The sequence below is a fragment of the Scylla paramamosain genome, chromosome 29 (assembly GCF_035594125.1).
Source record: "Scylla paramamosain isolate STU-SP2022 chromosome 29, ASM3559412v1, whole genome shotgun sequence".
NCBI lineage: Eukaryota > Metazoa > Arthropoda > Malacostraca > Decapoda > Portunidae > Scylla > Scylla paramamosain.
The window spans coordinates 16225725-16251879 of NC_087179.1; the positions used below are offsets into that span (position 1 = coordinate 16225725).

Below are 26155 nucleotides of genomic sequence, written 5' to 3' on the forward strand. Positions count from 1 at the left end.
CTTTCAAAGGCCCTTAGTGCCTGTGTGTGTGCTCCTCTAGAACTGCCAAGACTGACCTGTGTGGCATGGGCAGCCTGCAGCATCACAAGCAGTAGCTTGGCATAGGTGTCATACAGGAGGGACAGCTGGAAGTGTAGCTTGTACAGACAACGGCACAGGTCTGTATGCTGCTCATCTGGACACAACTCGGGAAGACTCTCTCCAAGGTTCTGTAGCTTCACTGTTGACTTTATGCTGTCCAGACACTGGAGGTGGAGATGTGGAATGAATACTGAGCATCAAACTATGATTAAACAGTTGCACAACCATGTTTCTGGATCATTAACACATGATTCAAAGTAGATAAGTATGTAACAAGTTTGATGCTTGTAAAATCTCCGCAAAAACTGCAAACTATCCAGAGACAAAGTAGCACCATTCTATGAGGAGGGAAGGCCTTCAGATTGATTCATTACACAAAATAAAAGACATTAGAAGAAATGAGAATGTGACAACTGAACTGAATGTGACAAAACTACAGATACAAAAACTAAGGGATTAACTTATAGATCACAAGAACTCACCCTGTTGGCACTGTCCCGCTTGTCCAGGTAGGTGTCGAGATGCTCATGGAGGGCAATGAAAGTGGATCGGAAGCGAGGTGTGAGTTGTGTTGAGGTCAGCAGCATTGAATCCACAAACACATATGGGAGGGGAGCTGTCCCTGCCACACCCTGCCAGAGGAGAAGGAACAATACAAGATGTGAAGGAATGTAAAGAGAAATTAATATTCTCTATATACAATGAAAATATACATAAAAAAGTTGACAGGAGGTATAAAAAAAACAGCTACAGAGGAGAATTTGAAAGGATAGCAACAGACAGAAGATAAAACAATACTATAACTCCAGTATAAAGAATAGAATAAATACTGCAATTCCAAAATAAAAAGCCAAAATAGTCACTGAAACTAGAATAAAGGAAGGTGAAAACAACTTGAATTCAAAGAACAGTGAAAACTACATCCCCAAGTACAGGACAGAGTAAAAAATAAATAAGCAAGAAATATCCACACAATAACTTACCTCCATGTGTGGCAGGAAGGAGACGTAGATGTGGTTCATTTCCCCGCCCTCGCCAAGGTACTGAATGCTCTCCCCAATCAACTCACTGAACTTCATGACACTCTCCTGTACAGACAATAATTGCCTCTGTCACCTGATGCCATATACTATAAATTCCTCTTAAATTTAACCCAAAAATTATTTCTTCCAAGGTAAACTGGCTTATTTTCAATAGAATTTATTAATGGTGGGAATAATTCAGGATGAAATTCTCAGGGAAGAATTTCCACACATGAAATATATGTCCTTAATATAAATACAACTATTTTCTCCCAATAGTCTATGCACTAAGTACTGTATCACCCATAGTTCACAGCAGTTACAGGACACATGGCACACTCACAGAAAACACAGTGCTAAAAAGGATGCAGGTGCGGTTAGGCTGCACAATGGGGGCGTCTGTGGCAATGAGGGAGAGGAGGTGTGAACGCCAGGTGTCCTCCAGGTCATTTGGTTGGCGGATGGGGCGGAAAAGCATGGCAGTGATGCTTGGCGATGCATTGCAGGGAGTCATGTCCCCAAGGTCACCATCACTGCTTTCACTGGGGAGAAAAAGGGAATGCTTAGAAAAAATATACAGATGATGATGTAAAGGCTTATTTTATATTTTATTAGCTCTCAGACTGAGTTTTCTGATCTAATTTTTTGTTTCATTTTATGTTCCTTTGTTCACTGTAGTGAAACTTAGATGTGGCACTAGAACAATAAGTACCTGTACTGAATGAGGCTTTCATATTTACTCATAACTCCTTTCTTTTATTATTACATGCTTATTCAGTTCCCTGCATTGTCCTGTCTCTCATCATACATTACAAGGAGAGTATTCAGTAAAAGTAGATGACAAAGTTGTAACAGAGAAGTGGGCAGGAAGCAAGTGAGAGACACCAATAACTCACTCTGATATGGAGGTCGGCGAGGCAGGGCGGCGCACACTGGTGTCAAGTGTCAACTTGGATGTTGGTGCCGACACAGATGTTGAGGCTGCTGTGGACACTGCAGGGGGCTGATGGTGGTGGTGATGGTGGTGGAGGTGATGAAGGGTGTGGTGGTGAGAGTGCCGGTGAAGGGAAGTGGAGGAGGATGAGTGGCGGGATCCACTGGAACGCTCACTGCCGCCAAGACTCGGGTCATCCACAGGAGAGACAGAGCCTTCTTCTTCCCACCACTCATTGTCAGCAGGAGGCGTAACCTTCTTGGCATGGGAGGAGATCAGATCAGTGCTCTGGGCATCCTCCAGGTGGCTTGAGATATCCCCTTCCTCCAGGTTGCTTGGTGAGCGTCGTCTCACTCCCCATAGGTTGAAGTTGTCCACACTCTCCTCCTGTTAACAGATAAGGAAGAGTCAAGAAAGTGCAGTGCTGGCAGATACGGATAATGGAATGCTCTCTCTCTTTCTGTCTCTCTTCCACTGATGCAAACAGCTAACTCCTGAAACATGAACTACTTTAACAATAAAACAAGATGATAAAACTTTACTAACAACTAGGTATTGACCAAATTTTGGTGTTACAAGCTCATGTACCACCAGGCTGGGCCATAAGAGGGCAAAGAGAGGAAGCACTATCACTATAAAAAATAAATAAATAAATAAAAAAAAAAACCCTTCTATGAGCTGAGTGCCACACCCAGGGAACATCTGATAAAAGACAAGAGGAAAGTGAAAATCTTGGTGGTAAACTCACCCTAAAGAGAAAGTCTGACAGAAGACAAGAGGAAAGTGAAAAAACTAAGAGGTAAACTCACCCCTTGACTCTCCAGCTCATACTCCAGGAAGTCAAAGTCCTTGAAGACGGCAAACTGCTTCTCTGAGGAGGTCATGTCGTCGGCTGTGCGGTCATTGTTGGTGTCACCCGGTGCCACAGAGACCTCCTCCGTTGATGAGGCCATGGACGACTGCCGCTCCAATTCTGAACTTTGACTGAAGATAACCTGCAGACGAGTGTGGCGAAGGGAAGGAGGGGTGGAGAAAAAGTAAGTGTTAGATTGTTGGTAGTGGTGGTGCTGGTGGTGTTGAAGGGAGGGGCATTCTAAGCAGTATTTGCCATTTATTTATTTATTATTTTTTTTCATCTTTCTCTTTTCCTGTCTGAACCAATTTCTAAGTTCATATGCTTGTTGTAGGCTGTGAATTGTTATTGTTATTATTATTATTATTATTATTATTATTATTATTATTATTATTATTATTATTATAATAACCGCTGCATATTAGTGGTGATTGTGATACTGATAAATAAGTTTCCTTTCAACAGGTAGCTATCATTAGTATTAATGAAAGAAAAGAAAAAAAACTTCCAATTCTCAACAAAAGTTTTGATAGTTAGCACCACTTAAATATTGAAAACAAGAGAGAATGATTTCTAATTATACCCAGAATTACGCCTCACTTCCAGAATCCATTCAGCACAAAAAGAAATCTTTGAAGCTCTTAAAGTGCAATGAGTTATTTTTCTCAGAACAGGTACTTACAACTGACAACCTGACCACCATATATATATATATATATATATATATATATATATATATATATATATATATATATATATATATATATATATATATATATATATATATATATATATATAGTGCCTTGATGCCATGCCATCACATCCTTTCTGACCCCTCAGGGCACTGGCCTAGCAGTGGTGACTAAACAGACAGTTTTTAAAAACACAGTGACTGTCACCACTATGAGTCAAGTGCAACACATGTAGGGTGGATGGCTTGGTAGTCAAGGTGCTCTCAGCCTGGGCCTGTGTGGGGGACTTGCACACCTTCAGGAGGCACTCACACATCAACCAGTTTCATCTGAGTTAGTGAGACCTAGCACCACCACAGCCACTGGGGGCTCTGTGCAAACCACCACAAGTTCTTGCAACAGACTACAATTCATTTGGTGTTGCAACACTGAATGCCAACCCTCACTGAAAATCAGCTTAATTGAAATGACAGTCTTAACAGTATACATATGGGACACTGAAGCTAGTGGCTGGCGAGGTGCAAGCATAACAGTGAGGTAAAGGTAAGATCTGCAAGGTGTGCTACTGGATGAACATACTGTGTTATACAAGAGTTCAATTTTGATGATAATTCTCAGTACTGTAAAAAATCGTTGTACATAAACTGGTGATATGAAAGTTGAAATCAAGTTGCTGTCCAATCTCAATGTGGGCTGACCTCAGAGTTTTGTGATGCATTCAAGTAAAGCAAATCTCACACACACACACACACACACACACACACACACACACACACACACACACACACACACACACACACACACACACACACAGCAATGGGAAGGGTGGGAAGGCAGATAAAAAGGAACTAAGATGCTTCAAGATGATAAAGCTAAGCAACTTCATCACAAATTTTCTCTCTCTCTCTCTCTCTCTCTCTCTCTCTCTCTCTCTCTCTTTCTCTCTCTCTCTCTCACACACACACACACACACACACACACACACACACACATAAGGGTGGGTCCCCAAAGCAAACGAGCAAGCAACAAGCCATACTCACTACAGCACTCCAGACAAGCACACATGCCATGGCCACACTACCTACACAAACCTTCAAGCAACTAGCAGCAAATTTGTCAAGGGAAAAGAAAAAGAAGAAAGCAGAATAATCTTACTACTGACAACTAGAGAGGGAAAAAGAAAAAAAAAAAAAAAAAAAAAGTCAGGGCAGCTACAAAGTTTCTGCAGTTAGGATGTGGTTACAGGGTTTTGATACAATAACTCCTGAAAAAGTCAGGATAGGGGCGGGCAGCATTGTGCAAATCTAGGTATGTTAAAATACAATGCATAGCAGGAACTGGGGACATAAATAATGAGAACAATCACACCAACTGAACATCTCTTGTGAAACTGTCAGCAAATATTCAATGATATTAGTAGAGGAAGAAAATGTATGATGTGATTTTCAAAGTACTAGATGTAAACAAAAATCAAGATTTGTATTAGTTTTTGGAAAAGTGAGACAAAAAGATAAGAAAATTTTTTCTTATACTAGTGTCAGAGAGAGAGAGTGAGAACTCCCACCAGAAATTCTAAATAAGAAAAATATATAAATAAAGCACAGGGAAAGAGGAGAGGAAAATAAATGCAGAGATGAGAAGCTGCACACCATGAAATTTACCTCAAGGTGCGTCTCCGAGGGAAAGCTTCAGTGTACGAAAAGAAAAGTTTGTGAGACAGAACAAATGGAAGGGAGGAAAAAAGTAACAGCAGAAAAAAAGTAGTGGGTACCTGCAATGGAAGGGAAGAAAGAACTGAGAATAGGAAGAAAAGGAAGAGAAAACTGGGAAAAAAAGAAAAGCCAGAGAGACAGAATGAAAGAAAAGTGTGAAGGTGAAAGTTTAATAATATACGTATTTGTGATTTGTGTATCTTCAACACGCTGATGCATCAATGTCACTCAGGCTGTGAATGAGTCAGGCAATGAGACTCTGCAAGGACCGGTCTCCTTCATTTATATTAAGATCTGCACGCATGACATTTTGTTTTTCTTAACAGCTTTATTGCAGTAAAGTGTTCCAAAAGAGATCAGTGTTATTTACCTATATTTAGCTCTTAAATTTTTCTCATTTTCTTCTTGCATTGAAGTGTTCTGATGAATTTTTTTCATGCTTTGCTTCTTATATTTTCTTTTCTCTTTTGTTTATAGAAAAACATTCCAAGGAAGTTACATTTTTTTCTTCCATTTATTTAATATTATTTTTTGTTGTTTTGCACCTTTGGTGAGGGCTAATTCTGTTGCTAGTGTACTGAAGCAGACACACAAATACCTACACAAAATAGCATCATATTTGCCTGAGGGAAGAAAAACAAAATTTCTCTATGTAATTTTGTTCTAGTTTTCTATGATAATGCAATTTAGAATTTTGACAGCATGCAGCTTGCTAATAAAATGAAATAATAACAAAATAAGCAGTGCATCTTATTACGTATTGGGCCAAATGTAAATATATAAGAAATCATAAAGTCTCATTAGCCTTTGTGCAAGTGTGGTGGTGGTGGTGGTAGTGATGATAATGGTGGTGGTGGCAGTGGTAGTGATAGTGGTGATGGCAGCGGTGGTGGGTGCAGTGTTAGTGGTGGTGGTGGTGATTGCACTGGTGGTGGTGGTGGTGTAAACAGAGATAATATACATGGAAAGAAAATTGAAATGTGATGTGAAAAAGAAGTGGTGGAATTTGTAAGGAGTTGGTGGTGTTGGTCATGAGAGAGAGAGAGAGAGAGAGAGAGAGAGAGAGAGAGAGAGAGAGAGAGAGAGAGAGAGAGAGAGAGAGAGAGAGAGAGAGAGAGAGAAGAGAAGAGAAGAGAAGAGAAGAGAAGAGAAGAGAAGAGAAGAGAAGAGGAGAGAGAGAGAGAGAGAGAGAGAGAGAGAGAGAGAGAGAGAGAGAGAGAGAGAGAGAGAGAGAGAGAGAGAGAGAGAGAGAGAGAGAGAGAGAGAGAGAGTTACCTTGCTGGCGGGCGGCTCCTGCTGCTACCCACCCCAAGACCATGGAACAGAGAGACACCAAAGACCACAGGTTAATGTAGCAAGGCATGCCCCCCCCCACCCCTCCCCTGGGATGACCCCTGGGGATGACAGAGGCAGGGGTCACTCTGTTATTCCCACTCCACCCCTACTACTTATTATTACCACTCAACCACCTCTACTTCCACTCCACCCAGTGTTACTCCACCTCTTACTCCCTGTAAGTGCACTTCAACCTTGTACTAGTTCTTCTATTCAATTTATGTTACTCCACTCTTCATATTTCTTTACTTCCTCTCCTTCCATTAAATCTATGTCACTCCATCCCTTGTACTACTGTACTTCTACTCAATTCCTGCTCCTATACAATGTTTACTATTTCCATAATAACAATGGGTGTCCTGGAAATTACTGTTTAGGATCAGAATGATCAATTAATGTTCTATTTATCCTACTCTGAAATAAGTCCTCACAATACTCCTACAGTTTGTGTGGCAACTCATGCATCACACTACTTCTCATAAAATGTTACCACATACCAGATTTGCATCAGTGTCCCTCTAACCTTCTACTCATTCCTATTCTTGATCCCTCCACTTCCCCTCCTCTCAACCTCGACATACATCTTCCACTTTTTACTGTATCACCCTACCATACTGATCAGTCCACTCATGACCATGACTCAAATCTCTCTCAGTGCTTTCTATGGACTATCTCTGCTCTTCAGCCTCAACCACTTATCCCTATACCCTCTCTAATTCTCAAACTATCTATTTCTATGACCAACACTCCCTTACATCTCAATAACTATTACTCATTGTCTACTGACAAACCTTCTCTACACCTTGCAGCTAAAATAATTACCTCCCTCATTATTTTGATCAGTCTACATGATATATAATTCTCCCTCTGGTAAATTTAATTCTGTGGCTGAAAATTTGGATTGAGTTAATGAGCTGCATTACTCTATCACAGTTCAGGATGCAGTGCTGGACTCAGCCCCCAGCAGCACTTGAAACAAAGGAAGGGGCCTGTGTGGTGTTTTTTTCAGGAAAGTGTACTCAGAAAATGCAGCACAACTCAGACTAAAGAGGCTCTTCCTGTAATCCAATCATGATGCAAGACCTCCACTACCATTCATAAGCTATAATGAAAATGAGCACTGTTTACACCTAATATACTTTTCCCATTCTAAACACTAAAAAAATAAAATGTTCTGGTGTGTTTCAAAACTCATCACTGTCACTGGCCACTCTTCCTTCACTACATGTACACCATCTCTCACAGGAGCCCTGGACACGCACACATGTACACCTGGCACCTGACACGCACACAGGCCCCACATGCTGGGACACGGGGGGCACTGGGACTGCTTGGGGGGGCTGGTGGGTGTTAGGGGAACATGCAGGTTAGTATGATTTACCATGGGAGTCAAGGAGTGGGAGGGAGGGGAGGGGTTGGGGGCAGGGGGCATGCACACTCTGCCTTCTTGCTGCACTGACCATCCATCCACAGCCACCCAGGGCACCTCAGCATGGTAGGGTGACACGCTGGTAGCAAGGACACAACGCCAATACCTCATACCAAACCACTTAGCTTTCGGGAATTTTTCTGAAGGTCAGGTTTGGCACAGCAATTCTTTTTCTCTTAAATTCATGCTTTCCTTATTTTAGATTCGTTTTTTCCTTCTGTCCTGTCTTCCACAAGTCTGCCCTGCATTACAATGGTTAGTTACAAATTATACATTTCTCCCTAGTGAGGTACCTAGAAAATTATCCAATAGTATTCATTTCCAACGCTGCTTTCTTTTCTTTCGGTAAGACTTTCAGTGCCACACCTTCAAACAAGTCTCTACTGATGCACAGCTGTACACAAGTCTCTACCAGCATCAACAGAGGCAGACACAACACTGGCTGAAAGCTCTAGCAAACAATTCCTGCTGCCGTCACTTGAAGGCAATGCTGTGCCAGTCCTGTGCCTGAGTCCTGTCATGCTGAGTGGCCTGGGTGGTGCAAGGTCAGCAGTGGCAGGCTGAGCTCAGCACCCAAAGATTAGTAGCTACATATATATGTACAAAGACTACTAAATGTTATACACATGTACAGCTACACATTCTACAAATATCCCTATTAGTAGACATCAATGTACACAGCTGGTCATTATGAAAGGGAGGCAAAGGAGCATACAGAGTGGGGTTAAATCCACACACAGAGAATCAGAAGGCTGTACACACACAAGATACTTCAAGATTAAAAATGAATGCTTTAAAAATACACTTATGCTAGTAGACATTCACACTTACACACTACAGTGAAGTGGAAAGATCTGACTCAGTTCTCTCTCTCTGTTGTTATTCAAATCATTATTGTAATACTGTTCTATTACTATTCTTGTTATGCATTATGTTTACTATCATTGTTACAATTACCATCATTATAATAATTATTATCATTATTATTGTTGTTGTTATAACTATTATTACTATTATCATCATTATTATTGAGGCCAAACAGTTATGAAATGTACAAAAAACTGATTAGCTGAAATGTCACTGTTATCTGTAATCACGCCATGCACACACACACGCACACACACACACACACACACACACAGGAACCTGTGATGTGTGGGTAACTGCCTGTCTTGGCACTAGAGTTTACCTAAGATAACTTCAATTAATGTTCACTATTCCACCTGTGTGTGTAAGTCAATTGTAATGGCTAGTTTCTGCGATAAGCCAGTAAACTAAATTAAGATAAAAACTAACTTTCTGATAGCCACATTTAGTAGTGTCTTCTTTACAGCAGTTCCTTAAGAATGACTCCATCTAGCCACTCACTACATGGCAACATGTATGTTGAGTAAAAACTGATCCTCTACTACAGTCACTCATATGTTGCTGTCTGTGTAAACCTGGTCACCCAATGAATTCTCAGGACTCACATCTCATTAACTCTCTCTCTAATATAACCACTTTTTAGTTATTCTTTTTAGTAGTAGTAGTAGTAGTAGTAGTAGTAGAAGTAGTAGTAGAAGTAGTAGTAGTAGTAGTAGTAGTAGTAGTAGCAGTAGTAGTAATAGAAGTAGTAGTAGCAAAAATAGTAGTAGTAGTAGAAGTAGTAGTAGAAGCAGTGGTGGTAATTTTTTTTAGGAATTACTCAAACTCAACAGGCAGTTCTGGCTAATTACACATCTTATCACTTGCTGAATTCTGAGGAGTGACTGAGAACTTCTCACCGACTCCATGGTATTGTAACTCAAGATGTCATGTTGTCTCTCTACCGGACAGTTCTTTGGCAACGGATGACAAGCTAAGGTCTCAACCTTTCAATGGCTGACTCATGGACTACCTGAATTTCTAGATTCTTCATAACTCACTGACTCACAGATGGTACGGCTGACTTCTGGAGTGACTCATTACTTGTGGCACATGATAACTCATGCTGTAGTGACTGACTAACAACACCAAGTGACATATTTAAGATACATGATGACTCTACAGGTGATTCAACAACTGACTCATATCAAGGATTCTAAAATGACTCTTGATAACTCAGTAACTGACTCAACTCTCCACCCACACCTGACTCAACAACAACAGCAGCAAACATACACACACAAGAGCGGTGACAATGACTACACACTGGCCACAAGTCATTACCATCATTCAAAAAAAAAGAAGAAAAAAAAAAAAAATCAAGCTGTTTACAAAAAAAATAAATAAAATAAATAAATAAATAAATAAATAAATAAATAAAAAAATAAAAATAAATAAATAAATAAACATCCTCATGTGACAAAATATAAACTTAAAAAGCTTCCCTTAAAATTCAAATATTTCAAGACAAAAACAAAATGATAATTTGTTAAAAAGGTCAGGAAGTACTGGTATGTAAACAGTAAAAGATATATATATAGAAATTAATCAATAAAACAAGTGAATATGTATCTCAAAAACTCTTAAGAACATAAAATTTTCAAGATGCAAATCCACCCTGACCAGAGTTCAAGACCTTTGAAAATGTCATGTGAAAAATAAGTAGATAAATAATTAATAAATAAATAAACATAAATAAATAAATAAAGTAAATAAATAAATAAATTATTAGATTAATAGTCAAATAAATGCACCACACCAGTAAATCAATAGATAGTGCTTAAACAATACAGCTGATGATGAGCTACTGTCCTTTGCTGGACTTACCGAGGGTGACTTGGGCAGACCCACCCGCTGCCCACAGGTGTTGAGCAGGTTCACCAGGGCTTCCCTCACTCTGGCCTGCTCAGAGGGAAGAAGGGAAGGGAAGATAAAGAAAAGCAATGAAGGTGTGGCTGCAATAAAAGACATTTGCTGCATGTTAATGATGAAGTTAACTTTTTTGTCATATATATTTTTTTAAGGAATGTGAGCCACAGTGAAAGATGGAGTGCTTTAAAATATTGTGTATGTACAGCTGTTCCAAGTAGTGATGTCACAAAGTCCACTGAATTTCATGACTATAAACTGAACAAAAAATGAATACAAGGACTTAAGAACTGGTTCACATCCAAAGCTCTGCAAAAAGCAAGATGAGCAGAGGTGTGACAGGAGGTAGTTGAATGATGGTGGTTCCCTGTCTGAAACACTGTGCACAATATGACATGACTTTCTTGAGTAACTGTATATCATCACTGCAAATATAAGGAATATTTTGTGTATTACATCTGGCAGTTCTACAAAATGCTCCACTTCAGATCCCTTTCCACCTGACAAAATCAGCAAGCTCCTTTAAAACCTTCCTTTACACCCCTCAAGTATCTCCATTCCTCCATTACTCTTCCATTTTCCCAATAACTGAATTCTTCCAAGTTTATCCATTCCTTCATCTAATTCTTAATTTTCTTCCAATCCCTCTACTCCTCACTATCTTCCCTTTCTCTGCAATGCTTTTAATTATCCTACAATTCTTCCATTTCTTTTCAATCTCTCCATTCCTAACTTATCTTTCCTTCCCCAGCATCCTACACTTCTATCTTTTCTGTCCCTCCATCCCTGTTGTTGCTGCTCTTGCTGTTTTAATGCCTTAAATAAATCAACCTCCCAGTCCTTGCTCTCTCCACTGCACCAGACCTGAGAGAGCCAAGGTGTCTTCCAGCCAGCGAGGTGTGATGTGTCGGCTGCTGAGAGGGAGAGGGAGCGGCGTGGAGAGGCTGAGCCAGGTCCTCCAGGTTCCACCCCCAGACTGGTGCCTCCCTCACTGCTGGCCACGTCCTGGGAAGGCAGTGGAGGAGATAAGTGACAGTGATTTACTTACACTTGGGTACTTCTTTATGTTTGGTATCTTATAAGTTTGTCATGGAGTTACTTCACTTATATTTTGCATACTTATAAGTTCAGAATCAAGGTATACTTATCAATAGGTTTTTATTAAAAGATGTTATCACCAAAAGTTATCAGTTCCATTTATTTCATTGCATTTAGTGTTGCATAGTGTTCTTTTTCTTTTATTTCTGTTCTAAATCTCATCTAAGTAAAAGTAGGTATTCTCTCTTCACTTGTCTATTTCCTCTTTCTGTTTGCATACTTATCTCTTTCCTTCTCTATTTTGGTCTGTTTTCATCTGTGTTTCTGAGTCTCTGTTTCAGTCAGTCTGTTACAGTTTGTATCTGTTGCTGTCAGTGTCAGTCTCTCTCTCTCTCTCTCTCTCTCTCACCTGCTCACGTTCCCTCAGACTATCACTGGTGGCTGAGCTAACAGTAGAGGAACCTGCACTGATCTGGCCAGCACTTATCCCTGGGCCGGCCCCGCCTCGCAGGAACCTTCGCCCAACAATGGGAGTCTGTGTCACATCAAAGGTGAACTCCATGGTTCGGCCTGGAGGAAGGGAGGGGGAAGGAAGATGTTAAACTATCCAGAGACAGTATCTAGTGTGTACGATACATGCAGATGCCAAGAGAGATGTTAGACTGCAAAAGGGTTGTCTATGGGTGTATAAACAGATATTCACCTCCTCTTCCACCATTCATGAGTCCCCTCACCTGGCAACTCCTTCTTAAAGTGGGTCTCGATGTCAGTGAAGATGTGATGGTCCCAGTAGTGGGTGTGGGAGGAGGCGGGTGGCACCACCAGGGAGGAAGACCGAGTCACAGCCATCTTCAGGATCCTCAGTGCCTCCTTCCAGTGTGATCCCTGTGTACAGAAGGAAGGATTAATTAATTGAGAGATTAACTGGAATCTTAGCAGTATAACATGAAGGAAGGAAAGAATGGAAGAGAGCAGAAGTGGGGAAGGGAAGAAGGAAGGAATGAAAGGAAGGGAAGAGGGATTCCTCTTTGTGTCATCATTCTACTTACTTCAATATACTTGGCGATGACTCTGAGCAGGTCACCGTTGACAAGCTGAGCTGCTGCCGTGTTGATGTCAATGTAGTGCAGCATGCAGTGAAGGATGTTGAGGATTGGGTTCTGCACAGTGGTGGGGCCTTTCTCCAGTACCTGCATTGGCCAGTGAAGGAACACTTGGTATCAGACACACACTAGTAATGATTTATATTTACTTAAAAAGACACTTGTAAAAGAAAGACCTGTAAATGAATATCAATTGTACCAGACTTAGAATTTTTCTATTTTCATTTATTCAATATATTTTTGAGATAAATTTCAAAGATTTCCATTTGCTCACACACACACACACACACACACACACACACACACACACACACACACACACACACACACACACACACACACACACACACACACACACACACACACACATCTGTAAATTAGGAGAGAGAGAGAGAGAGAGAGAAAAAAAAAAATCCACTTGTAATTGAAAATTCATAAACAACAACTTTATTGTATTTCATTAAAATAAGTATGCACATGACGCACACAACTGTACATAAGGAAAAGGAAACATCTCAGACATTTCAAATTTTCAAGCCAATACAAAATGTAAACATTCACTCTAGGAACCAATCAAAAGTATTGAAAGACTAAGCCTTAAGAAAGATGTGAGCATGTGAAGACCTAAGCCCAAGTTCTGCCCACCCTCTCTCTCTCTCTCTCTCTCTCTCTCTCTCTCTGACTCACCTCCACCAGAAAGGCCATCAGGCTGAGGGACAGGTGAGCATAGGAGTCGTGCAGGTACTTCACCACACACTTGGTCCACTGGAAGCTCTCTTTGCTGAAGTTGCGGCGGCTGTACAGGGTCATCACTGTGGCCAAGTTCTCCAGCTGCTTACCCTTCTCGTTACAGACCTGCAAAGCATTGATGAGTAAGGTGCACATCACTGTAATGTTCCCAGTTTGGAGCATCATATATGCACAGAGAAATTTGAAATGTTACTAAAGAGGCTAAGAGTGGATTTTTGTTGGCTTCCACCATCCTATATAATCTTAAGAGAGAAATTCTTAATCACAAAAACATTTGATTTTTTTTTACAGGTCTGGACCTTAATTAAAAAAATGTGAAAAATTTTAAATCTCAAAATTTTGATCTGATTATGGGGATATGTTCCTTACTTAAAGGAGAACCATTGTACGCATGTAAAACATTCTTTTGAATTCTTAAGAGTGATGCGTAGATAATAACTATATTTGACACTTAAAAGAAATTAACACATTAAAAAGTCACTTTTTTGAATGATATATAGTTTTCATATCAATATTCTTCTTCTATTTTTAATGATTCAACATTCTGTAATCCTGGATGAAAATTCTTAATTAAAAAAAAAACATTGCATTTTTTTTACAGGTCCAGACCTTTACAAGTGTGTGTGTGTGTGTGTGTGTGTGTGTGTGTGTGTGTGTGTGTGTGTGTGTGTGTGTGTGTGTGTGTGTGTGTGTGTGTGTGTGTGTGTGTGTGTGTGTGTGTGTGTGTGGTGTTTCCTAAGTACATTATAGCTTTCTTTGTTTTCTTTCAGCATTTTGGTGTTATTTCATTGTATGCTTTGTATCTGTGTACTTGTCTGTTTATGTATATGTCACAAACAGAGAAGGTTTACGTGTTACAGTAGACCAAAAATATTAATTACTTGAATGTTTTAGGTGACATGATTTTGCAATTTTTCGTATCTGCAGCTCGTACACTATCAATATTTGCATTACTATAAATTTGCAGCTAATACAGTAATCATCTATCCATACAAGTGATATTTTACCACACCAGCACTGCACAAGCCAAGACCATGTCAGCATTGTGGCTGAGACTGAACCCTGAACCAGCGTGAATACCTGAGCCACATTCTCCGCCGCCTGGATGCACAGCGGGTTGTCATCCTCATAATTCTGCAGCATATACGGGAGGAGTGCAATGACGTTGATGGCAAAGGCTCTGCTCTGACTGGGATCCACCACCTGTAATGATGTTATTGTTTTGTCCCATTACTGCTCTATGTATGCATTCAACATTTCTCTACTCTTCTCAGTTATAGTTTGTTATAGTTCATAATTATAGTTTGGTCTCATTACTTCTCTCTCTCTATACATTCAACAGTTCTCTACTCTTCTCCATTTTGACCATTTCATTCATGTCACATCTTTCTTTTTCCTTAATTCATGCTACCAATGCCTGTCTGATTCTTCATATATTTCCATTAAACTTTTCCTCTGCCCTCTAAACATCATCCTGAAATTCCACATTCTTTTCCCTCTTTAATAGATATAAAGATAAAAATCATTCTCAACATTTCCTTTAAACCTTTCATCCACCCATTTCCAGTTGGGTCCTATCCTTCCCACCCATTCCTTCCTTGTTCCTCCTCTTTCATTCTTTCTTCACTCCTTCCATCCCTTTCTCTCCCTGCTTCACTTTCTCTTTCCCTCCCCATTCCTTCTCAGGCCACACCTGGAGGTCAGTGAGTTGTGTGAAGCGAGAGAGCAAGGTGATGGTGGCCTCGTAGGTGGTGGCACAGGTGCAGCCCTTCAGGAGCAGAGCATGGACGCCGGGGAAGTCACGCCACTTGAGCTGCTGCTGTAACTTCTCCACCTGCAAGGAAAGACACAGAGGATAGTTAGTTTGTGGTGGAGAGCATTGAGAGAGTGAGATGTTGATGGGTAGGAGTATAATGTGTATTCTCATATTCTCTCACTGTTCCTCCCTCTCTCTCTCACCTTATCTCTGCAGTCTGGGCGGTCAAGAGGCAGGCGAGCCAACACCTTGTCCAACAGTCTCATGGCCAGGATAAACTCATATTCATAATCAGACTCAAGCACTGACACAGCAATCCAGAAGAGCTGAGCTAGAACCTGTAGGGGAGGGGGAATGTAAGTACATATATATATATATTAGACTGAAAAGCCTGAGCTGATGTAAGATACCAAGTCTTCTCTCACTGTGGAAATAAGAATACAGAGGATACATTCAACAGTACCCTCATATCTCATTCAGTCACCTCTTAGCATGCTTTGAATACAGAGACAGTACTGCATAAAGGAATACTAGAGACAAAAATAACCCAATCCTCACAGTCATCTTGTCATCAGAGGAGCTCTGGTCGGCCAGCTGCTTGAGGGACTGAGCAGAACGAGAGCGGGACAGGTTAGTTGATTGCTGTAGCTGCTGTGTCATTTGCTGCTGCTGCTGCTGCCTCATGCGGGTGTCCACATCGGTGCCGCTGCGCCCTCGCATCTCTGGCTGGACTGTGGAGGTTGAAAAGAGGTTGTTAGACAATGACGAGTCAGAGTATAGTGTGTTGTTCTTTTAAGAAATGCTTGTTGATTTCTTTTATTTTGATTTATAAAAAAATTCTATTTATTAACTGGAATAAATAAGAAAATACTTTATTCTTATCTACAAAAATATTCTTGGTTGTATTCTCTGTTTCTGTTTGTCTGTTATTCTATGTGTGTCTGTCTGTCACTCACCCTTCAGCTCCGCCGTGGGGGAGGCCATGGGCTTCCCTCGGCCGTAGGAGATGGAATAAGATGTGGAACGGATGTGGCCACTGGGGGACATGGGGGCAGAGGGTGGAGGGAAAGCAGACCCATAGAAGTGTCCCATCATCCCGTAGCCAAGAGCACTCTTGCGGTCTTTGTTGTTCAGATTTGGTGTTGACTTAAACAACTCTCGCACAAACTCGATGGGCCTTTGAGGGAAAACACGGTAAAATGCATCACTTACGACACAAGTAAGAATCTCCTATTTCTTCATTCAACTCCTAACCTAACCTCCTCACCTAACACCTTACCTAATCTACCCCATCACTCAAAACACAAGCAAGAATCTTTTACTTCTCCACCCAACTCCTAACCAAACCTCTTCACCTAACTCCTAACCTAACCTATGCCAACCCAATCCCTTCCTCAGCAGTAGAGCCCAGTGTCACCTGAAGTCTGAGTCCAGGGCATCCACAGCTGCCTCAAGGGTCAGCATCAGCTCAGTGACATAGCCCTGCATATCGTCGCCCTGCTCTGCCACAGTCTCCACCAGGCGGCCCAGCAGGTCACTCAGCATCCGGGACGACATGGAAACGTGGAGTGAACGGAAGACCTGAGGAAGGACAGAGGTAGAGGCTGGAGGAGTAATGGGGTCTGGAGAGAAACAAAGGAGATGAAGAGAAGCTGAGCCAGATGATGAGGATGATGGGGATATTCAATGAGACAATGATAGAGGTAGAGATGGAAAAAGGACAAGGAATAGTACAGAGAAATGTTGAAGATGTCAGATATAAATAAGACATAAAACAAATAGAGAGAAAAAATTCAATGGAAGGAATTTTTCAGATGCTGAATAATTGAGAGGAAATTGGAAGGCATAAAGAGGTAACTGACAGAAGGAAAAGAGATAAAAAGAAAAAAAAAATGCAAAACACTAAAATGAAAAAAAGATAATCAAATAACTGGCCGAGTGATTTAAGGCACCAAAGCAACAGAGTCATATGGCGCTGCATGTCAAAAATACTAGGCAATGAAACCCTTCCAAGTTAAAATAAGGAGTGGCAGTGGGTTGTCTCACCTGGAGAAAACCAGCTGAAGGAAGAAGATTAAGGGAAGACAGAGAATGACATGGAGTGATGGAATTGTGTTAGAACAGCAAAGAATGGAAGTCACAGAGGAAGATGCAAGGGACAGAAACAACTGAAGGAGACTCATACATGGCACCAACAATGACTCTAAGGAAAAGGCAACACAAAACGTACCTGCAGTGAGCGTCCGGCGTAGTGGCGGGAGGAGCAGGACAGGGCCAGGTGGAGGGCAATCTGGGCCCAGCGCTCCTCAATGTGTGTGTGTGGCAGCGACTGGCCAAACACCTGAGTGGAGTGGCAGGTTAGGTACAGGCTGGGAGATATGCTGTTCAGTCAGGGAGATACAGTGGTCTCTGGTGTGGATGTATGAGGGACTGCTGAGGAATATGTTGCAGAGGAGAGGAAGATAAATGAAAGAAGTACAAAGGAATGAATGCTATTTTTTTAAGACCTCAGTACTATACAATGAGAGAGAGAGAGAGAGAGAGAGAGAGAGAGAGAGAGAGAGAGAGAGAGAGAGAGAGAGAGAGAGAGAGAGAGAGAGAGAGAGAGAGAGAGAGAGAGAGAGAGAGAGAGAGAGAGAGAGAGAGAGAGAGAGAGAGAGAGAGAGAGAGAGAGAGAGAGAGATGCATACAAATAAGCATATACCATTACTATTAAAACGAGAAAACTAACCTCTTCAAAATGCTAAATAAACAGGCAATGAAAACAGAGATATTTACACATCATTCCCAAAAGCATCAAGTGAGACAGAACACACCTTCACACAGCACTCAACAAGCAACACAAGCACCACGCCTCTCACCGTGACAACGTGACGGACAAAATTGGCCAGCTGGTCTGCACTTCGGATGGAAAACTGCTTGGAGGTGATGTCTTCATATGGCCAGAGAGGCTGATTCTTGCTGTGAGGAGAGACAATGGAAGCATGAAGAGGATGACAGGATGAGGAAGAGAGCATGGGTGATGGAGGAGATGAAAGACTGGATAAATATAGATATGGAGACAGCAAAGTATGGCCACAGAGGCTAATGGGAGACTGCTATGATAAGATAATGAAGAGGATGAAAGATTGAGAAAGACTGTATGATAATGAAGAAGAAAAGAAAGCCTGGATAAATATATGTAGATATGGAGACACCAAAGTACTAAGGTAGTTCAGGAAACTGGGAGAGAAGCAACTAAGTAAACACACACACACACCTGGAGGCAATGAAGTCAATGAGAGCCATAATACTATGTTGCAAGTCATCTCTGGGTGGCTGCTCTGGCCCTGTGGCAGCAGATGAGGCTGAGACAGTATCTGCAGTGTCCTCAGAGGTGACAATAACAGGCTGGGGCACCGAGTCTTCTGTGGCGCCTCCTGACACCCCAGTGCTGCCTGCCACACTGGTTCCCACATCCCCTTGGGTAGTGGTGGTGGTGGCGGTGGTGGTGACAGTGGTGGCAGTGGTGATGGTGGTGACAACAGTGGTGGTGAGGGTCTCTACTGCCTCCCCGGCCTCACTGGTGGTGTCAGGAGGGTTCTCAAAGCCTGGGGGAGCTGCCACAATGGGAGGCACTGGGTCACTAGGGGGTTCCTCTGAAAGGGCAAGGTATGATCATTAACACATGAAAACAATACTAAGAAAAAAGAAAAAAAGAATGCAGGAAAATAAAATAAATCTGTAGGTAGGTAGGAAGTTGGGATGGGATCAAACACTGGCAACAAACGCCTCACCAGTGAAGTTCTTAGAGTGTGTGAAGACATTATTAGGGACGAGCCCATAGCCCAGCTGAGTGGTCTTGTTGTTCAGCAGGACCCGGGCTACTCCCAGGTGGTCTCGATGGTCCCCCACCACTGTCAGCAGGTGCACCAGAAGGGTCTTGCCTAAGTGAGAGAAAACAGGGCAGTGAGAGGTGAGTGGCTATAAGGATGAGCATGGCTGTGTGTGGCAATACTGAATCATGATATGAGTGTGAATGTGCATTACTATTATGAGTGCATGAATGATTTGGCTGATGAAAATGAGGAAGAAACAAACAGAACAGATGAAAATAGGTAGACAAGTTCTTATGTTCTTACAGTGAGTGTGGACAAGAGGGCGGGAGTGGTCCAGTCCTAGGGTGATGATGTGCAGCATGAGGGGGACGTGAATGGACCAGTCAACGCTGTGGCAGTCGACGTCAATCCCTGCCACGATGACATCACACAGCAGCATCACAGCGACATTGCACCTGCAGGAAGAGGAGGATGAGTGAGACATATGATTCAGGTTTTTGTCTCCCTTTATGCTGTAATGGAATCTAGAACTTGGGAATGTTTACATGAATGGTGACAGTTTTGATAAACCTATATCACCTTATCCTTCCCTTACTGTCTTTACCTCTTTCTTCTTTTTAAATATATCACACTTTGTAGTTTTACCTTTTTTATCCTTTAGTCTGCTTTACTTGTTTCCTCCTGATTCTTTCACAATTTGTAAGTTAATTCCACACTAATCTGTCATCTTATTCACACATGTGCCTTCTTTGAAAACTCTGGGACTGCTCCTCCTTGTTCACCTCACCTGTGAAAAGCAGTGATGGGCTGGGAGCTGTCAGGCAGGTACTCAGTGAGCGGGGCGAAGTAGCCTCCATATTCGGGCATGGGGAGTGGGTGGGGCTGGGGCGGGTCGTAGCGTTCCCCCTGGTCGTCTCCCGCCCCTGCCCCGCCCCCGCCCCTGCCGCACCGCTGCTCTGGGCGCGGAGGATTGCAAAGTTGTCTTTCTGTGGCGTGGTGGTGCCCTGGGAGTGGGGATGGAGATGGAGGAGGAGAAAAGGGGAGGGTGTTAATAGTATGCATCATCATTAATAATATTATTATTGCTATTATTTCCACTCTTCACCCTATACACACTCCATCACCCACACTCACCTCCGCGGTGCCCACTGTGTCTTCAGGGAGATTGGGGGACTGGGAGGAGTTTGGGCGGGACTTGGTGGTGGTGGTGGCAGCAGCAGCTGGGGCACCACCATCCACAGCAATGACGCTGGAGACACCCGATCCCACACTGGACACACTGCGCAGGGACCCGGGGGCACTACGCTGCTCTCGGGACACCCTTGGGGAGATAAGGTGTGGGAATACAGTGATAAGATTCAGTATACTACCAAATACCAACTAGGAAAGACAGGGTTAAGATCATTTTTGCCATAATGCCTCCACAAGTTACATTAGCAGATATACATGAATTCCTGTAAGTTATTCTAGTACTTACAGCGGCAAATCTGAATACAGTGTGGCAAGTCGTTCTGTCACTCTACTTACAGCGGTGAGTAGCGCTCCCTGGGCAGGTCGTGGTGGTCCCCAGAGTGCCGCTTGGTGTGCAAGGTGCCTCGCTCAGACCCCGCCTGCTCCTGCTGCCCCGTCCCGCTGCCCCCCACACCACCGCCTTCCCCGTGAGAAGATGTCTTGCGCATTGAAGTCAGCCTGCATGGGAAGAGAAAGACAAAAAAAAGTAGTCACAATAGTAGCACATCCACACACACAAGAGAGGAAGGTGATGAGAGGCAAGACTCCTGAAAACTCACTTCAGAGAGAGAGAGAGAGAGAGAGAGAGAGAGAGAGAGAGAGAGAGAGAGAGAGAGAGAGAGAGAGAGAGAGAGAGAGAGAGAGAGAGAGAGAGAGAGAGAGAGAGAGAGAGAGAGAGAGAGAGAGAGAGAGAGAGAGAGAGAGAGAGAGAGAGAGAGAGAGAGAGAGAGAGAGAGAGAGAGAGAGAGAGAGAGAGAGAGCGCGCTCACCTAAAGAAAGGCGGTGTCTCAGTCCTCTCGATGACACAGTTGAGGGTCTCCACGGTACCCATCTCTGCCATGAGCTCTTCCACCAGGCGGTCAGGACGAGCCCGTGCCACGTACACGATGACTCTCTTCGCCTGCAACAGGAGGAGGAGTGGGATTAACTGACCGACTGATTTACTGAAGGACTGAGTAACTGACTGATTGAATGACTGACTGACTAAGTGAGTGAGTGAGTGACTGATAAACTGACTGATGAACTGGCTGGCTGGTTGGCTGGCTGGCTGACTGACTGACTGACTGACTGACTGACTGACTGACTATGGGATAAAACTGAGATGTAATAAAAACATAATTATATAGGTGAAAATTGTTATACTACATACCAGCAAAACAATGCTACTGAATGAGAAATGCCAAGTAAACTTAACTCATTCCTCAAAAAATGATGTCAAAATTATGAAAGTGAGAAAAAATAAAGACATGATACACTAAGATGAAATGATAATAATAAATAGAGAAAAAAAAAAGTGAGTACATTGTAATGCTACCACATTCAGAATAAGGAAGGAGGAGGAGGAGGAGGAGGAGGAGGAGGAGGAGGAGGAGGAGGAGGAGGAGGAGGAGGAGGAGGAGGAGGAGGAGGAGGAGGAGGAGGAGGAGGAGGAGGAGGAGGAGGAGGAGGAAATAAAGGAGATGAGAGGAAAGAACATGAGAGGAATAGATGGGCAGAAGAGGAAGAGGAGAGAGAGGAAAGAGAATCAGAAACAAATGGGAAAGATGACAAAAAAAAAAAAGAATAAAAGGAGGAGGAGGAGGAGGAGGAGGAGGTTCTATTACTGTCTAATGGAGAAAGAATATAAGAAAAAAGAAGAATTACAAAGCCTCAAACAACAAGAAAGATATTTATATTCTCTCTCTCTCTCTCTCTCTCTCTCTCTCTCTCTCTCTCTCTCTTGAAAAAAAAATTGGAAACAAACTCATATAAGTATTTTAATAAGTATGCTAATTAGGAGAGAGAGAGAGAGAGAGAGAGAGAGAGAGAGAGAGAGAGAGAGAGAGAGAGAGAGAGAGAGAGAGAGAGAGAGAGAGAGAGAGAGAGAGAGAGAGAGAGAGAGAGAGAGAGAGAGAGAGAGAGACAGAGATACTTATCATGTATCACACAAATTTTAATTTAGAAGCTTTACCAAGAGCTGTTACCCTTATTATTATCATTATTATTATTATTATTAATGTTGTTGTTGTTGCTGTTATTATTATCACTATCATTATTATTATTAAACCCTATATTACAGCTTCTATGACACTGGTGAATAACCACATCTCTCTCTCTCTCTCTCTCTCTCTCTCTCTCTCTCTCTCTCTCTCTGGGAAGCATTAAGAGTAAACACATCATTACCACAGCCATTACAACTTATCAAAGCAGCCAATTCTGAAGATTTACATTTCCACACCAATCGGTCATTAACCAACACTCTGCCTTTCTTTTCTCAGCGCTCAGCCACCAAAGGGTTAGTGCTCACGCCCCCCTCCTCTCTCTCTCTCTCTCTCTCTCTCTCTCTCTCTCTCTCGTCACAGGGTTTCATCCGCTATCCATTACCGTGCATTAGCCAATTAATGACTCACTGATGGTAATACGGCACTTGTTGCTCTATACCAGTAACCAAGTGCACATCTGCCATCCCTGGTATATGTGTGGTTAGGATGGGTTCAGTTAGGTTGGGTTGACTTGGGCTGGGTTAGGTTGCGTTAAGCTGGGTTAAGTTAGTTTAGGTTAGGTTAGGCTGGTCTGAGTTGGGCTGGGTTGAGTTAAGCTGGTTGGTTAGGTTATGTTAAATTAAGTTAGGTTAGGTCAAGTTAGATTAAGTTGGGTTGGGTTAGGATAGGTTAAGAGAAGATATTAATTGCTGGCACAACAAGACTTGACCCACTGAGTAAATCACTCTTTTGCTGTCAGTGGTGCCTTCTGTAACTAACTGGAAACTCGAAAGTTTTCACCAGGCCGCTTAATACAGACGAAAAATCAACAACCACGAAAAAAAATCTGATCCACTCCACCACTCCTTCTCTTTGCTGTCACTGGTCTTTGGAAATCCCACCTGGAAACTCTGAGCCAGCACCACTCCATCTTAATAATGAGAGAAAAAAAAAAAAAAAAAAAAAAAAAAAAAAAAAAAACTTGGATCACTGCACCACTTCCTTTTGGCGTCTTTCAAAGCCACACTAAACTTGCAACACAATTTATCAAGAGGGGGAAGTCACAGGAGTCAAAGAGTTAATCAAGGCATTCTACAGGTAGCCAATTTACACAGGTACTCTGTCTACACTAACTAAACGCATCACTCAAAGAGGATTTATGGCAAGGCGGGTGTTTCGAAATGTTTCGTCCGTGATAAACGAGATCACTTGCACGTCAGAGGTGTTATTACGGGAAAAAAGGTCCCGAAATGCGTCGTGTTTCAGAATGTATAAGTCAGTTAATGGGAAATGGTTTCAGAATGCATCGTGGGTGACATAAAGCACTTACGGGATGTGTTGTGAGCGATGCATTGTGGGAACGCTAAGTGAAGGATGCTATTATTTTCCTGGCCATCTCTCCCTACATCAGCATTATTTTCCTTCTCAATGGGATATCAGCGACGTTTTTTTCCTTCCATCGTTTCTCACACGTTTCTTTTCTTTCGATGCGTGGGTAAAGGATTTTTTTCCTTATATATATATATATATATATATATATATATATATATATATATATATATATATATATATATATATATATATATATATATATATATATTCCAGTTTGTGTCCTTTGATGTAATAGGTGTCGAGGGTTTCTTTCCTTTTCATCCTTCCTCCACTTATTCCTCTCCCACTCCCTTTAATATTAATTTATTACAACATAAATTAATCGAAACTTGAATGCAAACACTTTTTGAACTTCCTTTAGGAACTAGCAGTGTCAATGGCCTTTCTTTTTTTTTTTAACACTTTTTGTTACCTTTTGGTCAGCGTCCTTCTTACACATAAAAAAAAAATAAATAAATAAAAAGTAAAAAAATAAAAATAAATAAAGTAAAACAAAAATAAATATAAATAAATAAATAAATGAAATAAAAGATTGCTCCATTAAAATCAGGGATACTGTGATCGCTTTTAAACGGGAGAATTCCTACATATATTGCTTCCTCCACTTTCTTTACTTCAGTGCAATGTGTGAGGCTTCATTTATTTACGTTTCATCCCATTTCCAGTTTCCCTCCCTCGGTGCTTGGGTGAAGGCCATTCCTTTCCTCATTCATCTTTCCGCCTCTTCCCTTTCTTCGTTTAAACAAACAACTGTGGTGCGCTTTTCCTTTTTTTTTTTTATTTCTTTGTTTTATAAGCTCTTTCTTTTTCATGGTACAAACAGATACATGCGTTTTTCTTTCCGTTTATCGCCTCTCCTCTTTTTTTCTTTTATTCTTTTTTTTTTTCTCTCTCTCTCCCCACTTCTTTCCCGTGATGCAACGGGGCGAGGTGAATTTTCTTGTTTTATCACTTTTTTCCTTCCTTTTTTCCCCGGCGCAATAAGTACCAGCGCTTCTTTATATATTCCCACTTTTTCCCACTCTTCTTGCTTCAGTACAATAGTTAAGAGAGCTTTATTCCTCTCCCCTTTTTATTCTCATTTCTTTGCCATCATAGTCAAAGGGAGGCGAGGCGAGATAGTCATTTTATCTCCCCCTTGTTTCCTATCTTTCCCTCTCTCTCCCCTCTGTGACGCAGTGGTCTGGGAGCGTGATCATTTACGAGTACAGTCCCCTTGGCCTTCACTGGTGCATGGGTGGGCGGCGTGAGGCAAAGCACCATATTCTGAAACACTTCTGCGCCGCACTTACACTACTCGTACATTCCAAAGGTTCCAGTACTCGTAACTAAAGAACTGAAGTGAACACGGGTTTCCAATGGTGTTTTTTACGGTTGTAGTGACAGATTAACAAGCTTCCTACAATATGAACAGGAGAAACATTCTTGAGAACCTGTGGCCTTGGAGAATAGTCGTGGTGAGCGCCTAAAGCGTTTCTGAATACGGGCCATAAATAGCAGCGTGAAATACGACGTGGGACGCGTTACAAGGTGGGCTCGAGGCAAATGGGAGAAGAAATGTGTTTTGAAAGTGTTAGGAAGTTCATGAGTGTTTTTAATGTAGTTCTGGATAAATATATGCATACACACATAAAAGAAGGAAGGTACAGATGCATGAAGAAGTGGAAGAGTGTAGGTGGTAGGAGCTGGAACCAAAAGAGCGGGGAAAATAACGACGTATAGATGAATATGGTAATGCCTTTGATAGAAATTTGGCTGGGGAAAGGTACGAGATGAGGGAATTTGAAGAATGGAGGAGGAGGAGGAGGAGGAGGAGGAGGAGGAGGAGGAGGAAGAAGAATAAAGATCAAGAGATAAAAAAAGAAGGAAAGAAAGGAAAAACGAAAGAAAGAAGAAAAGAAAGGAGAGAAAAGATTGATCTGACTCCGAAATAAATTGAAAAATGTAGTAACGAAGGGGATGAGAACCTAAGGCTTCCTCGGCAGGGTAAGCTTCCAATCTGTTAGGATCCCAGCAACGCCCCTTCCTCGGCTTAACAAACTATTTTCGAGGCCACGACTTAGCGGCCCTGACTCAGCCACTCATTAACACCGCACCGCCAACCCGTCTCTCTCTCTCTCTCTCTCTTTATATACATTACGCGATTATTCTTTTTTTTTTTTTCGAGGCGAGGGGCAAAGATTCATTTATTATTATTATTATTATTTTATTATTATTATTATTATTTTCTTTTTTTCAGATGGTAAAGCATGACATCAAGATATGAATAAACTT

The 26155-nt window shown here is 41.9% G+C and overlaps 1 protein-coding gene across 1 annotated transcript in view; it reads right to left on the minus strand.

Moving 5' to 3' along the window:
• LOC135115647 (protein furry-like) overlaps positions 1 to 26155 on the minus strand; it is a 99106-nt gene that overhangs the window by 2463 nt on the left and 70488 nt on the right. Inside the window, exons 27-54 of the mRNA XM_064032570.1 lie at positions 21299 to 21429; positions 20826 to 20987; positions 20423 to 20619; positions 20086 to 20302; positions 19602 to 19753; positions 19257 to 19406; positions 18740 to 19118; positions 18342 to 18441; positions 17711 to 17821; positions 16898 to 17061; positions 16437 to 16657; positions 16039 to 16211; positions 15684 to 15818; positions 15418 to 15558; positions 14805 to 14927; positions 13662 to 13829; positions 12921 to 13061; positions 12606 to 12756; positions 12281 to 12441; positions 11698 to 11838; positions 10792 to 10866; positions 6570 to 6593; positions 2847 to 3032; positions 2000 to 2424; positions 1447 to 1645; positions 1065 to 1169; positions 564 to 713; positions 57 to 245 (exon numbers count right to left, since the gene is read on the minus strand). Coding sequence (XP_063888640.1) covers positions 57 to 245; positions 564 to 713; positions 1065 to 1169; positions 1447 to 1645; positions 2000 to 2424; positions 2847 to 3032; positions 6570 to 6593; positions 10792 to 10866; positions 11698 to 11838; positions 12281 to 12441; positions 12606 to 12756; positions 12921 to 13061; positions 13662 to 13829; positions 14805 to 14927; positions 15418 to 15558; positions 15684 to 15818; positions 16039 to 16211; positions 16437 to 16657; positions 16898 to 17061; positions 17711 to 17821; positions 18342 to 18441; positions 18740 to 19118; positions 19257 to 19406; positions 19602 to 19753; positions 20086 to 20302; positions 20423 to 20619; positions 20826 to 20987; positions 21299 to 21429 — 4671 coding nt within the window. The remainder of the gene's footprint in view (positions 1 to 56; positions 246 to 563; positions 714 to 1064; positions 1170 to 1446; positions 1646 to 1999; positions 2425 to 2846; positions 3033 to 6569; positions 6594 to 10791; positions 10867 to 11697; positions 11839 to 12280; positions 12442 to 12605; positions 12757 to 12920; positions 13062 to 13661; positions 13830 to 14804; positions 14928 to 15417; positions 15559 to 15683; positions 15819 to 16038; positions 16212 to 16436; positions 16658 to 16897; positions 17062 to 17710; positions 17822 to 18341; positions 18442 to 18739; positions 19119 to 19256; positions 19407 to 19601; positions 19754 to 20085; positions 20303 to 20422; positions 20620 to 20825; positions 20988 to 21298; positions 21430 to 26155) is intronic.